The sequence below is a fragment of the Acartia tonsa genome, chromosome 6, assembly GCF_053477335.1.
Source record: "Acartia tonsa isolate MP-2025a chromosome 6, ASM5347733v1, whole genome shotgun sequence".
Taxonomy (NCBI): Eukaryota; Metazoa; Arthropoda; class Copepoda; order Calanoida; family Acartiidae; genus Acartia; species Acartia tonsa.
The window spans coordinates 47,995,707-48,011,391 of NC_137265.1; the positions used below are offsets into that span (position 1 = coordinate 47,995,707).

At 34.0% G+C, this 15,685-nt stretch overlaps 1 protein-coding gene across 1 annotated transcript; it reads right to left on the reverse strand.

Moving 5' to 3' along the window:
- Nucleotides 1-1,081: 1,081 nt before the first annotated feature.
- Nucleotides 1,082-12,301, reverse strand: LOC145322847 (uncharacterized). Its single transcript, XM_080165168.1, has 18 exons — nucleotides 12,216-12,301; nucleotides 11,765-11,864; nucleotides 10,778-10,817; nucleotides 10,154-10,219; nucleotides 9,567-9,634; nucleotides 9,338-9,452; nucleotides 8,242-8,394; nucleotides 7,914-7,980; nucleotides 7,295-7,337; nucleotides 6,786-6,861; nucleotides 6,403-6,472; nucleotides 5,979-6,078; nucleotides 4,453-4,494; nucleotides 3,925-3,987; nucleotides 3,397-3,429; nucleotides 2,733-2,798; nucleotides 2,226-2,285; nucleotides 1,082-1,256 (listed from the first exon to the last, which is right to left on the reverse strand). Exons 1-18 carry the CDS (start codon nucleotides 12,283-12,285, stop codon nucleotides 1,181-1,183), a joined length of 1,308 nt encoding a protein of 435 aa, XP_080021294.1. The 5' UTR covers nucleotides 12,286-12,301; the 3' UTR covers nucleotides 1,082-1,180.
- Between the last annotated feature and the right edge of the window lie 3,384 nt (nucleotides 12,302-15,685).

Genomic DNA, 15,685 nt, shown 5'->3' on the forward strand with positions numbered 1-15,685 from the left:
CTATGCTTACTTTTTCATCTCATTTGCTTAGCTGTTCTTACTTAAATATTTTAGAACTTCACAGCTTATGGATGTTGCCATTTCTTTCTTTTTTTGTAAATTAAGAAAAAAACTCGTTTTTGCTCGTCATTTATTCTCAATAACTACTTTAAAGATTCAAAAGAACATTATATTAAAATGTTAAATAAAAACACATTAAAATAATAATATAAAAAGGTTAAAATTTCCGGTGCTTGCTTACATGTGAAGACCGGAGCACCGAAAACCCCCCCCCCCGCTTAGTTTTGACAAAAATCAAAAATAAGGGGGGGGTAGTTTTTTAACCCCCCGCTTAGTTTTGACAAAAATCAAAAATAAGGGGGGGGTAGTTTTTAACCCCCCCCTTAATTTTGAAGAAAATCAAAAATAAGGGGGGGGTAGTTTTTTCACTGTATAACACGCCAGAAAGTTGAGTGAGGTAAATCAAGTAAATCCAGTATACCAGAGGGGAATGCTTATTACAGGGATATTCATGTTTTGGGGCATAATTTCCTTATTTATTGACTGATTTTAAAGTAAAAGTAAAAGGTTTTAATTTTGTGCGCACAAAATTAAAACCTTTTACTTTTACTTTAAAATCAGTCAATAAATAAGGAAATTATGCCCCAAAACATGAATATCCCTGTAATAAGCATTCCCCTCTGGTATACTGGATTTACTTGATTTACCTCACTCAACTTTCTGGCGTGTTGTACAGTGAAAAAACTACCCCCCCCTTATTTTTGATTTTCTTCAAAATTAAGGGGGGGGGTTTTGAACAAAAAGTCTTTGCCTTTCCCTGCACTTTTCCTCCTTGCCATTTTCCAGACATTAAAAAACTACCCCCCCCTTATTTTCAATTTTTGTCAAAACTAAGCGGGGGGGGGGGTTTTCGGTGCTCCAGTCTACCACATGTAAGCAAGTACCAAATTTCCACAATCATTCCATACATAACAAATAGGTAATACAACTACGATGGTATTATTTGTCCAAGAGATAATATCATAAAAGAAGTTATCATAATATCAAAGGATAAGAATAGTGAATAAATAACATTTGATAGAATTTCTGTAATTTGTGCTTTTAGAGGTAGGTAATTAAGTAGTTGTAGCTTTTAAAATAATGAATAATGTTTGTAGCATATCAGAAACTCTGTGGCAATCTAATTTTTTGGTTGAAGCAAAGATTTTCCATCCAGCCAATTCCAGTTCAGGTTCAAGCTCTCTTTGAAGTCATCCCTACAAAAAATAGATGTTAAAAAACTATTATGATGTATGTCTGTCTGTCTGTGGCTGAATTAAAAATATAACAATCCAAGGACAGATTTTGTTATTCTTTACTGGGAAGGTTTTTTTAAAGGCCAATGGAAAGTTTTCATTGCTAGTTTAGTTGAGGGTAGATCACCCTTTTAAGAGGAATTACCTATGGAAATTTCAAACTTCTACATCCCAAATTTTCTTTTAATTAAACTAAAAGGGATAGATGCATGATGTGCATTTCAGAAAAATCTTTTCTGGCAAAAGTTACAAGTATTCCATCAAACATATATAATTTTGTATTAAAATAACTAAAAACAATTAGACATCACTAAATAGTCGTCATGATGTTTTTGTGAAAATAAGCAAAAATACGATTTTCAAGTCCTGATATTTTTAAAACTACATGGTAGAAAATTGAAATTCATTCAAATATATGCCCTGTAGTTGTAATTTAAACCATTAAGCAGGAAGAAATATTCGGTTCACTAAATTCTAGTTTAAATGCATTTCGTGCAACTACCCCTTTAATATTATTAAAAAATACTGAAATGGTTTTATCCTTATCAAACAGTATAAACAGACTATTCAGTTAAGTAAAGCCTAAAATATAAAACTTTTGGATCATGGAAAGAAAACGAAGTAGCGGGTTTCGTCGAATTTTCGTAGCTTTTGATAGGTTAGGTAAATGTTAATGATTGTCACGAAAATTTAGGAAATTGGCACCGCAAGATTAGAGACCCCCGCATGAACTAGAAAATGGTGAAAAGCCACTATGAAAATATGACGAAACCCTCTACTTCGTTTTCTTTCTATTATCAAAACTTTCTTATTTTTAAAATATATTGCCAATGCTTCAACACAATAAATTATTATTAATGACCTGTCGGTCAGACTTACGGACATACACTATGTAATTATCGAGTAAATTTACTTAACAAGGAAGCTTACCCTGGGATTGGTCCAGTATGAACGCCGATGGCATGATCAAAATCTTCTTTCAGAACCGTCCTAAATTTGATATAAAGCTTTATTGTAAATTAGAATCATGTCGGTCCAGCAGTTAGTAACATCCTTTGGTACACAAAGACAGGCAGACACCCACCCTATTACTTTTATTAAGCATGGTTATAGGGATTAGCCAAAATAAGAAAAGTTGCCAGGAGACCAGTATCCAAAGTCTGAGACAACCGAACGAATGAATTTTAGCCCCATTGTCCTATACCAATATCTCTGGCAATTGACAACTAATATTGTCAGCTATTCAAATTTGAATAAGGGCTCGGCACCCGCTTGTCAGTCGCCGGTAAGCCGAAGAAAAATCAACCGTTTACAATTTAAAAAATCATCTGAAAGTCTAAAGCTGACCCAATAATAGCAATCAATTAAAAACAATCTAAACGGTCAAAACTTGAGGCTGACTCGCGGCTGCCGAGCCCTGATTAAAACGGTGCAAACCTGAGGGAATCTGCCATATCAGTGCATGAAGAACCATCATTCTTGGGACGCACCGATTGCATCAGTCTAAGACAAAAGGCAAGAATAATTTGGAAGGACATTAGACTGTGTGTACTGTGTAGCCATAGTTTCTTAGATTTGGACCTAAGTAGTCATGGCGTAGGACGAGACACTTTTGTATGCTAGCAACAGGGCCAGCTCAAGGTCCACGCTCAAGTACAAATACTTGACCCGCTGTCTCAAGGGACCTACTCTTTATTACCTCACCCTCGCCGAGTATGGCAGGTGTCCCAATTTAAGTCACCATAAAGAAATTATCACCCTCCTTACACAACCAAAGGGAAGTTGCGTGAATGAATTGCGACTGAGAAATTCAAGTTGCCACATCGGGACTTGAACTCGAACTCTCACCGTTAGACTGTAAATCAAACTGGTACCCAACGTTTTGTAATCAGCTTATCTTTTTTGGTGACTCAAACACTTTGAGAACTCCTTTGAATTTTAACTCATTGTTTCAAAAACCAATCTTAAATTGCATAAATTAATGATAAGAAATATCCCATACGTACCGACCCTTACATTATAAAAAAAGCTTTGATTTAAAAAAAACATACAGATTAACATTGGTGTTCTTTTGAGTAGCAGTCTTCAAAATTATACTTACGATAAGTCACAGGTAGGGTCCATAAGCCAAAACCTTAACAATCAAATATAAATTAATCAATAGACTTTACAAATGGGGACTATGCACGAACAAGAGCAAGTGATTCTAAGCACCTTCCAGCATTGATTCCATTTTTTTAATATACTAAGGTTATGACTAAATATCATCAAATGTTTTGTTGAGTTCAAACTGTTATGACACAAAAGTAAACTTTTTTGATGAGAAATATCCCCCCCCCCCCATCTTCCTTGGACTTCCTTGATTCTAAATCCTGTTATGAAATTTTATTTTCGCTAGTATACCGGGAAAATTTCTTAAGATTTATTACGGCGTTATTAGTATAAAATTAGTATTTTGAAGAAAAGAAATATGTCAACAATGCAGTTGAAATTGTGACAAATTAATGATAACAAAATATTGTATAATAATTGATTTATTGCTGGCTTGTAATAAAACAGTCCATTTTTAAAGATATGTAGTAGGCATTTTTTGTGATCAGCTATTTTTGAAAATAGCCGTTTTTCTTACCTGTATGGAGGCAGAGCATTGTTTGGTGACGTTGGCTTCTTACACAATGCCAGATTATATAATCTTAAACAATTTTATTTTCTGTCATTATTATCAGGAAGGGAGGGGACATTTGAATGTAAATTATACTAGTCTCCAAAGTATTCTTATTCACTGGCTCAACAATTTTAGAAACTTTTATTGAGCTTTGATTGGTTGGTTCATGAAATTAAGTGTCTAAACGTTTTTATCAGTATTTTTAACCTACAAAAGGGGCAAATTTGTGTATCATAATAAGGGATGTACATCAATTTATCGACCATTGTCTTATCCCTTTGGATCCTTGAATATACTGGACTTTAAAGTTTAATAAACACGGTCTCACATTTGTGTTCCATAAAAATTTGAGGACTTTTATTAAATCTTGATTGGTTAGTAAACTATCAGTGTCCAAAAAGGGATAATTTTGTTTTCTATAATTGAAGGGTTTATATAAATTTATAGTATATTGTCTTATCCCCTAGATCCCTGGGTACTACAAATTATTACCTGGTCCAAGCAGTTTGATTTTCATTGAAGACTTCTCCATTCCTAAATATAAAATTTTCCTTTAAAACTAATAAATTTAGGTACAATATCAATAATGACTGAAAACGAACAACAAGCTAGCAAATAATATCATTTGATCATTTATATAAAGTGCACAAATTCACGATAGTAAACTATAATTGAGCTTTATTATAAAAAAGAAGCCTGCATCTTAAAATAACATTTTTTGGAGTTGAACATATTCGAAAGTTAAACAGAGATGGTTTTTTTAAAAGCGAAGCTTTTCTATAATTAGGGTCGGTCCGTCCGTACGTCCGTACGTCCGTCCGTCCGTCCGTCCGTACGTCCGTAACGGATAGCTTTTTCCGTTAATTTAGGCATGTTAGAATTGTCCTATCGATTTCAAATTTTGCATGGTGATTCCTTTAGTAATTAGGTACGATTTAGAAAGCGTAGCAACTCTATAATTATTACCAAAATGTCCGTACGTCCATTTTAAACATGTTGATTTTTTTACTTTTTTAACAACAAATTTTTATGTGATCTAATCATCGGATTGATCTGATTTTTGGTATATTGATTCCTGGGACAACAAAGTATAATGTATTAAGCGAAGCAACTCTATAATCAAGTCCTAAAAATGTAAGTATGTCCATAAAAATTTTCCTGTATCAAGCAGTTTTTCAACAAATTTACTTACAATTTTGCTTTGACTCTTATGAATTTATATTATGATAATTAAGTTCTAACACTATACAAGTGTTAATGTCCGTTTGTCGTACCGTTTCAGTGCTTCGCTTTTATGGATGTTGTCATCCTTGTTGAAAGAAGAATGCTGCATTTTTTCGACCTGTCGTCTTCGTTTAATCAATCATTATTATGAAAATGCCTCGTAGGATTTAAACAGAGTATACAACTTAGGAATTTAAAATTTTATAATTATTAGTTAGCCATTTGTATAATCTATAATACAAAGTAGAACGATGTCTGTCTGTGTGTCCGTCTGTCTGTCTGTCTTTCCGTCCGTCCATCTCTTAAGATCTCGGTAACCACTGAACCGATCGAATTCTACTCCTCAGGGAATATACCTACTGGTCCTATGGTGGTTTTAGGCTTTTTTTTTTTGGGAGGTGGGACATCCCCAACCCGCCAAAAACATAAAATCCCCTCCCTCATTTTTTTTTGTAGAAGATTTCCTTGGTCCTTTTACGTATTTCGCCAATTTTTTATTACCTCTTTGGGCAAAGCCCCTAGAGGCTAGGGGCGAAGCCGCTAGTGTCTAATAAAGCTCTAAAAAGATGCATTAATTAATATACAGCAAAAATGGATTTAAGATTTTTTATTTTTCTTCTATAAAAGCCGTACCAACAAAAGCGAAATAATTAAATAAATAGTTGTATACTCTGTTTAAATCCTACAGGGCTTTCATGATTGATTGAACGAAGACGACAGGTCTAAAAAATGTAGAAAAAACGCGGCATTCTTCTTTCAAAAACTCATCTCAGGCTTCCATTAATAGATCTTACGGTCTGGTGTAGATGAGATCACACTCTAGTGCAGTTCCATGGGCCTTGACTACCATAGCTTCGGTTATGGTGTCTCCATTCACATGGTACAGAGAAACTCCTAAAACATTTAAATGATAAAGTAACAGGATGTTTGTTTGTCTGTTTGTTTGTACCAAAGGGTCTCGCTGAACCGATCATGTTCTCCCTAACAGGGTAGGTTCTCATAGGTCTCGGGAAGGTTTATAACTTTTTGGGGGAGGGTACCACCACCCTCAAATGAGAAATCACACTTCCCAAAAATTCATGTAAGCTTCACTATTGAGTTAACATAATCCTTTTCTACTGACACACCCACAGATATACAGATATCCCTTTTCTTTAAAATTTTGTTAGCTTATTATTCCTGCGCGACTTATGGATAAAAAAGTTCTTGGTTATCTACCTTCATTTGCTAGAAGTGTATTCAGATTGGCTAGTTCCTCAGGGTTGGTGTAATCATAGTCGGGAGCAGTCTAAATATTATGAATTAATTTACTAGAAGCATATTCCGGTTGGCGTCATCCTAGTCAGAGAGAGTCCAAATAAATAATATAATTAAGTCATCATTGTTCAATGAGAAAACATCATACTTTACGATCATCTTTAAAAATATTACACACTTGGGCTCCGTATTTAAAGAGTGAAAAAATAGCCAAAAACCATCCCAAGAATTATAACTAGAACTACCCTGGGATCTATGCGAAGCTTCCCTAAAATGGAGAACTCAATCCCAAGGATCAGACAAAAAAAGCTTTATATTAAAGGTTAGTAAGTTTTTATCCTTACCTTCAACTTTAAATCTTTCAAATGTTTAATCTTTTCCCAGACGGTCATAGGTACAACATAGTTGGCCTCGGGAAACCTAAGAATGTATAGGTAATATTAGTTTCATCGTATTATAGCCAGTTTTCCCGCGAAAAGAGAATTGAAAACTATAACCGGTGGTAAGGGCCTACAAAACAGTGATCAATTGTAATAATTTTTATTTAAAGTTTTTGAAGACAAATGTTCATTCTTTGATGCATGTATTTTGAGTATGACTCAGAACAGGTTTTAATCCAGCGGAAATGAGTCATATTCGTAGGCATACTCTTTTTGGAGTTGGTAAGACAGGAAAGGACAAGTGACAGAAAATAATCTTATTCTTATGTTTAAAATTCTGACATTTGGCCAATAAAAATTAGGGGGAAAAAGCAGATTAGTTTGACTGCCATACACCCTAATACTTTGTCAGATAGATATTACTGAACAGAGCAATTAGAAATTCTAAGATAACCAAGAATAACTGTTCTTACTTTGTAATAACTTCTGGTAACTGCAGAGTATGGGAACTTGAACCTAAACAAGATATGATTTCATCATAACTTAGATTCTTTAAAAATTTTAGTTGAATAAGCAAAATATCCTAGATCTAGTCAAAAAACTACTTTGAACTATTTCTAAAAAGACGACATTATTCTACTCAATGAAATGATTGATTTGTATTTTATCACTTTCAGCCAATATAATTTAGAAAATCTGGTGAAAAACTGGTAAGATTAGCTGAATGCGATAAAGTTAAGTGAACAGATCCACACTATAGATGTTTATTGTTTATTCAGTTAACTACCTACCCTCCCCCCCTTTTCCAATGACCTTTTTTTGTCTGCTAACAAATAGTTTTCTGCTACTTGGCGGTGTTAATATTGCCGAAACCATTGGTTGATTTTCAAAGACCCAATTGAGAGTCGGCACAAGGTCATTGGGATATGGAAATACAGTTATTTAAACCCTTCTTCCCCCTCTAGTGTTTTTCTCCAATGTTTGATGACCAGACTAAATTGTTGAGGAGCATTGCTTCAGAGGCCCTTGAGAACACACAAAAAGAAGATAAAGCATTCTATATTTTTATTTTAAATGATGGACAAAATTTACCTACAACAACCCATTTAACAGGTCCAATATTGTTCAGCCATTCAGAGAATCCAGTTTCATCACGAACCTTACAGATGAAATATGAAAAAAAGGGCGTCATTTTTCCGCGTATTTTCTGTAAAGTTATGGGATAATGAAGAACAGCTCGATTTTATAAGAGCATTTGACTAGATGTCTACATTTACAATTATGGAAAATACGCGAAAAAAATGACCTCCTTTGTTTTGTTTCAAAGTATTATACCCTAAATCAATAAGAACTATTATTGAATATTCTTATATTCTTTGCATTTCTTAAAAAAGTAAATATTGATATTAAAATGTTTTACCTTTACTGGTGAATAGAGAAGAACTTCTCCATTGTTGAGCTTGACAACTCCCATGTAAACAATGCTGGGAAGTTCAGCAATAGTCTCAGGACACTTTCCTTTCTCTTTAATTAGCTCATTAACCCTGATGCTTTCAGCAATGTCTTTCTTAGCCTGGTAACAATTATGATTAATGATATTTTAACATGGCTAAAGATGTTTAAAAAGAAATGGCTTAGTTTTGAAAGTTGATTTAATTGTGGTATAAAATAAAAACTCCTAGTTATCCTATTCTGAGTTCTGCAGCCTCCAGGAACCTGTTCTATCCTCCTGACTTTTGTAATAACTATACCTGTTCTGCTCCTAGCTGTCCTCTCCATAGCTATGCAGCCTCCAAGATTCTGTTCTATCCTCCTACCTCTAGTAATAACTATATCTGTTCTACTCCTGGCTGTCCTCTCCATAGCTCTGCAGTTTCCAGGATCCTGTTCTATCCTCCTGACTGTAGTAATAACTATACCTGTTCTACTCCTGGTTGTCCTCTCCATAGCTCTGCAGTTTCCAGGATCCTGTTCTATCCTCCTGACTCTAGTAAAATAACTATACCTGTTCTACTCCTTGCTGTCCTCTCCATAGCTCTGCAGCCTCCAGGATTCTGTTCTATCCTCCTGACTCTAATAATAACTATACCTGTTCTACTCCTGGTTGTCCTCTCCATAGCTCTGCAGCCTCCAGAATCCTGTTCTATCCTCCTGACTCTGGTAATAACTATACCTGTTCTACTCCTTGCTGTCCTCTCCATAGATCTGCAGTCTGCAGCCTCCAGGATTCTGTTCTATCCACCTGACTCTAATAATAACTATACCTGTTCTACTCCTGGTTGTCCTCTCCATAGCTCTGCAGCCTCCAGAATCCTGTTCTATCCTCCTGACTCTGGTAATAACTATACCTGTTCTACTCCAGGCTGTCCTCTCCATAGCTCTGCAGCCTCCAGAATCCTGTTCTATCCTCCTGACTCTAGTAATAACTATACCTGTTCTACACCTTGCTGTCCTCTCCATAGCTCTGCAGCCTCCAGGATCCTGTTCTATCCTCCTGACTCTAGTAATAACTATACCTGTTCTACACCTTGCTGTCCTCTCCATAGCTCTGCAGCCTCCAGGATTGTGTTCCTGCCCTCCTCACTTGACAAGTCTAAACCAAGCATCTTCATAGCCTTCTCAGCTTCAGGGCTAAAAAGAACAACTATTTTACTCCTAGAATAGAGACAGAAAGAAATATTTATGCATATAAAATCATCCTAAAACTACAAAAAGCTCTAAAGAGAACTAAATAAATATCCTTACTCAAAAGCAAAATGACTGACAAACTTGAACTCAACACTCCAAACTTTTCCTGGTACAATTTCTTCAATCTAAAAAAAATGCCATAAAAAGCAAAGTTCCTAAATATAAATCAAGGAGGATAGTAAAGTAAATGGAAATAAAATTGATTCATATAGTAAAGTAGATCATTGTCAATAGAAAACTTTATACAAACATCGAAACATCTTTACATAGCAACTGAGGAAAATTATATTTTCCGAACAAAATCTTAACCTCAAACACAGCATTAATACTTGAGATCTTGCATTGTAGATTCTCAATGATTTTAAGAATCTATCTCTCACAATAGCTGATAAAATTGCATATTTCTTCTTGAAAATCTAAGATGACAACGAGAAATAAATAATTTTCTACAGTCATAAATTCTGTCAAAGCATCACCGATACACCGACGGACCAAAAAGATTACATACTGTTGCTTATCTTTTTAAAGATAACTTTCTGACATCTATCTTGAACAGAAGCGAAGAAAATCATGTTTTTCCCTTATCATTTCTTAACAGACAGATGGACGGACTGACTAAATAATAATAACTAATTTTCACTAACCTTATATGGATCTTTTCCAAAGACATCAAACCAATCTTCAAGCTTCATACTTTTGGGAGCATTTTGCTGAAAAATGTTAGCTATAATTAAAAATCCGCCGCTAAGAATTATCCTAGTTTCCTAACCCTTTGAATGTTTAAGTTGATCCTTGAGTATCCTAGCGTTTAGAATAATGGTAATAAAATTTTATTATATCATTAGATTATCTCACGATTAACCTAATTCTCTAAATGATACAAAAATCATGATTCAATTTGGTAAATTTCGAGCTTTAAACATCAAGGTACTAAATTCAAAAATTACCAGTAATGTTGCAAATTGTAAAACAGAAGAGTATTTAATCAAGGATTACAGCATCCACAAGTAACAAGCAAAAAAATCATGAAAAAGGCGTGAAAAATATAAAAATAGTCAGAAACCCGCTATTAAGCAGTTCGACTACCATAGATGTTTTATAGTTAACTATGATCCATAATGATGGGAATGTTGACAAGAACTTTCAGGCTTCTTTCTTAAATAGGAGTTGAGAAAATAACGTTCCCCCTCAATTCGTGTCTAACGGACAGACGTACATTTGGAATTATAGAGTAGCTTTAACTTAGCGTGCTAAAAACAATATCTTACTGTGTTGATTAACTTCTTTCTTGTAGATTCTGGAAGGGCCCTAAAACAATTGAAATTACTTGCTTTTATCTAGAATATGCAGTTTTAAGTTATTTGTCCGTCTGCATGTCTACTAAGATCTATGAAACAGCTCTATCGATTTATATGTGTCATTTATGGTGTCTTTATTTTTAGTCTTAATTTTAGGACTTTCACATAAATAATAAATTGCTTTCAAGGTTTTTTTCAGCACCTTCATTACTATGACTGTAACCAGAGGGACACATCAATATGGACTCATGTTTTGGAATAGCTATGCTACTATTGAGAAATATAAACAGATAGAGAGGGGACAATGAGCTTTTTATTATACTAGTCCCAAAAGTTTTATAATTATGTTTTCTTATTCGTTGGCTTTGAAAACTTTAGTAAATTTTGATTTATTAGCTCATTAGGTTGAGTGCTCAAACGTTTTAAACACTATTGTAATCTATCATTATTGGGGATGTACATAAAATTTATCGGCCATTGTCTTATGCTTTTAGATTCCTGAAACGCCAATAACTTGAAAAATATTGATGCCTTGAAACTTCAATTTCAAGAGATATACCAATATCTGACTGTGCTATAGACAATGACATAACCATAACATAAAGTAGCTTCGCTCAAGGATGTCCAAGCTTTTTATTTACTTATTTTTTTTGGGGGGGGGGAGGGAGAGGGGGGGGATTTGTATATTGGGAGTAGTTCAACACGGGGGAGTGGGGGAAATGAAAATCATATTTATGTGGGAAATGTAAAAAAATAATTAATTAAAAAAAAATAATTGCATTAAATTATGGTGTTAAGTACCTAAATTAATTTTTGTCGGGGTTGTCAGAGTGGAGAATAACAACCCCCACAAAAAATTACCCAGATGAGGATAAAATTCTTTTTGAGATGGGGGTAGGGTTAAGAACCCCCCAACCCCGTCTGACATCTTTAGCTGAAATAAAAATATAAAAACACCTGAAGAAAGCGCCAATGACTGGTAGAATATTGACGCCGAAAACTGGTATATTTGGTTGTCGCGTTACTTCAATATCAAGGGGTTTACAACTTCTTTTCTCTAAAATCAAATTTGAAATTAAAAATAATTCTAAAACCATAAAATCTTTTTAACTTTATACTATATTGTCTTATTCCAGTGGCAATAACCTTCATTTACCAAAGGAGGTAGGGGACATTGTACTGTTTATTACACTAGTCCCCAAAGTTTTCTAATAATGCTATCTTATTCGCTGGCTTAACAACCTTGGGGACATTAAATTTTGATTGATTGGTTCTATAATTTTAGTGTCTAAACGTTTCAACCTCTAATTGTAATCTAAAGAAGAAGTAATTTTGGGTATCATCATTGAGAATGAGGATGGACAGCATTTTATCGGCCATTGTCTTATCCCTTATCCCTGGCATTTACCTATGATATAATTTCCAAGGATATAAGTGGCGAAGCCACCAGCGGTTCCCCCTAACAGTTTCAGCAACATTTTATACAATTCTGAAATAAAATATGTTTGAAATCGGTTAAACGACGATACTAACAGATGCCTAAATTAATATTTAGAGCAATCTGTAACAAAAGACCGCCCTAATTATAGAAAGGCTACACTTTTTAGCGCACCAAGAACAAACAAACAATAATTTAGGTTTAATAGCAGATCAAGTTTGATAATAAGATTAAATTCCTCAATAAACAAGAAAATGTATAGTAAAAGTTCCCAACTTAAACAAACGTATGGATGAATGTACAGATTCTAGTTACCATTAAGCTGCCCTCATAAAAAACCTCATCAAGATCAAGTAAAAAAAGAACAATGTTAGAAAAAGTGTTTATATGAGTATTACAGACAAACCTATCACAGTAATGACTTTTCAAAGGTCATTTTTTAACACTTTACTCTAATCAAATCTGACTATTCAATGTTTCTTGACCTAGAAAACATTTAATACTGTACTGTAGAGTGTAGACTTTAATCAGTTCTTGTGTGTACTCTTTTGTAGTTAGCGCGCCATTATCTAAATGTTTTCTATGCTCTTGTAATGTTGCCTTTAGCTAGAATGGTCTGTCTAAAATTCTGTTTTAACACAACCAATCCTAACCTTTTTAAAAAGTAAGAGGATGTCTGTCTATGTGTGGCGAAGTATTTTGGTAAATACTGAACCGATATGGTTCTTCTTAATTAATTTTCATATGTTTATTTTAACTTCCCAAGAAAAATCATCCCTAGAAAAAATACTCCCATCTAATTTTCAAAAAAAAACTAAAAATCCAAATTTCCTTGAGCACACGGCTTTAGTCTATTTATCTGCCTCCATTATATCCCTTTAAAATACATCTGAATATGGAGATGATAAAGGAGCAGGCGCTTGTTTAAGCAACTATTTCACAGTGTGCCCAGGAATCCAACTTTGTGGAAAAAATTATTTAGGCCCAAAAATCGAACTTTCGAAAATCAATTATTTTAAAAGTCCATGTTAATATTCATCATATTAGAGGAGGTTTGCATTTTTAAATCAATGAAAAATATAAAAATTAAAGATTTTATGGCCTTCTGAAGTTGTTACCCTGGAATTCACGAAATTTAGATACAAAAATCTCCCAAAAAAATGATTTTTAAATTTTTTTTGTTTTACTTACCATTTAATCAAATATTAACTTAGGACGTAATGTAATACCATTTTAGAAACGTCGTGCAATTATCTAATGCTGGATAACAAGAAACTAATTAGTTTTGTATAAAAAAACCTCTTAAATCCATATTAAAGAAAGTTGGTGAAAAATGCAAAAAAAACACGTTGAATATTTTTTAAAGCTCTGATTCAAATACCTTGATCTTTTTAGCAACGAGGTGAAAACTTTTAGGATTAAGTTCTAGCATTATTTAGGCAATATATAAGAGGATCCCGTTGGTCTTGTTAACTTTCACTTAGTTGCTTAAGCTCTATAGACATTTTTGTAAAGCTCATATGCAACCTTATTAGGCTAAATTTAGTGTATAATCCTTATATAAAAGAAACAGAATATGTGTGTACCAAAGGATCTTGCTCATCACCTAACCAATATGGTTCTCCTTTAAATAGATAGGTTCACATAAGTCCTGGAAAGGTTAATAAATATTTTGGAGGAGGGTACTACCACCCTCTAAAGAGAAATCGCCCCAAGAAAAAAAATCGCCCCCCCCCTAAAAAAATTTTTTCTTCAATTTTTCTTTTTATAACTAAAACTAAGACTGGATGTTTGTTGACTCACCCCCCCCCCCCTAAAAAAAAAAGTATAGGACTATAGGATATGTAAATATGCCCCTTCCCCCCCCCCAACAAAAAAATAAGTTTTTTTTTCTTAAAAAAATAATTTGTGCTTCCAAAGCGTTTTAAAGGTAAACTAAAAATAATTAAACAACACAGTTTTAAAAAATATTATTTAAAAAAACATTTAGGATTTAATGAGACAGCTCTCAATCATTTGACGTTCATAGGTAAGGACATTAGCCAGTTCAGCTTTACAGCTTAAGCTGTATGTTGACTCCTGTTACATTTAGTACAATTAAGCAATCTCCGCCGAAGAGCAAGATCTGGATGAGATTTAAGGACAAAATTTGGCAACCTAATTTAACGGTTTTTTATACCATCTAGCCAGCAGCTAGCCTGCCATTCCCTTTTTCCTACACCCTTTGGTCATACCCCAAGGGCAAGCTTCAGCTTTTGTCATCCTATTGGTCAATTTCACACCCCCTTTAAAATCTGAATCGAATTGATCAACTTTAAATTTAGTAAGATCTAATTTTTTTTTGTAAATGTTTCTTTTGGGCCTCCAGGACGGAAACAAATAATTATGAGGGGGGGGGGGGGTGTGGATAATTTGTGGGAGAGGGAGGGCAGCCCAGACCAGCCTAGCCTAAATTTTCATGAAAATATAAATAAAGTGGTTCATTTATTTTAAGGCAGGGGATGAGAGGTTCTAGGCAGACCTGGCCCTGCCCCCCCCCCCGCCCCCCAATAACAGAACGAAAAGGGGGGGCCGGAGGGGAATAAAATACAAAATATTTTCATCAGCTAGTTAAAATATTTAATTTTAAATTAAGTAAAAATTTCTCAAAGTGTCAAAATTTTACAATTTTTTTAGGTGGGGGGGGGGGGGGTAGATGTTTTGCCCCACTCGTCGCCCCTGGGGATGAGGGGGGGGACTTTTAGGTTATATGAATTTTTCTGGTATATATATCAAAGTACATATTGTTGAAATAGATTTAGAAATAAGCAAATTAGAAGAAAAATATCTTATTTTCACTTTTGGGGGGTGAATTTTAACCCCAACCCAGTAGCCCCAGTTGGGGTTTAGGGTAAATTTTGTATCTAATACAGAGTACTCTAAATACCTTTCAATTAAAAAAAAAAGAATTGAATTTGATGGAAAAAATGAGAATGTTAAGATAAGAATTATGAATATTATTCACTTTTGGGGGGATATCTTGGCCCCCCAATCATCTTGGGAGTGGGGGAGGGAGTAATTTTGTTAATTCTGTATAAGGTACTATAAAAACCTTCCAATTAAAAAAAGAATTGTTCGATTTGGTTAGAAAATAAGGAAGTTATTAATTTTTTCCACAAAATTGGATTCCTGGGCTCACTGTGTATTTGTCATTCATGCAGTTGGCATAATAAATAGTATACAGACCCTTTGATAAAAATATCTTTGTCTAAATGTTTGTCAATATTGTCTGACACAGCACCAGTATTTTACATCTTTAGTATGACGGTGTTTTAGCCTAAACTTTTCTAACTTAGGTGAAATTTAACACTTTACAATAAATTTAACTGTTATTGAACACAAAATTGCATTATTACAATTTTAATTAAGATTATATATGTTATCTCAACTATATATTCAAA

Excerpts from the sequence above, each read along its gene's own strand:
- LOC145322847 (XM_080165168.1), bottom strand. The coding sequence starts at position 12,285 with ATGTTGCTGAAACTGTTAGGGGGAACCGCTGGTGGCTTCGCCACTTAT. Across the intron at positions 9,453-9,566 it reads GTCAGTCATTTTGCTTTTGA|CCCTGAAGCTGAGAAGGCTA; the intron begins GTAAGGATATTT and ends TGTTCTTTTTAG. Across the intron at positions 6,079-6,402 it reads TACACTTCTAGCAAATGAAG|GAGTTTCTCTGTACCATGTG; the intron begins GTAGATAACCAA and ends TAAATGTTTTAG.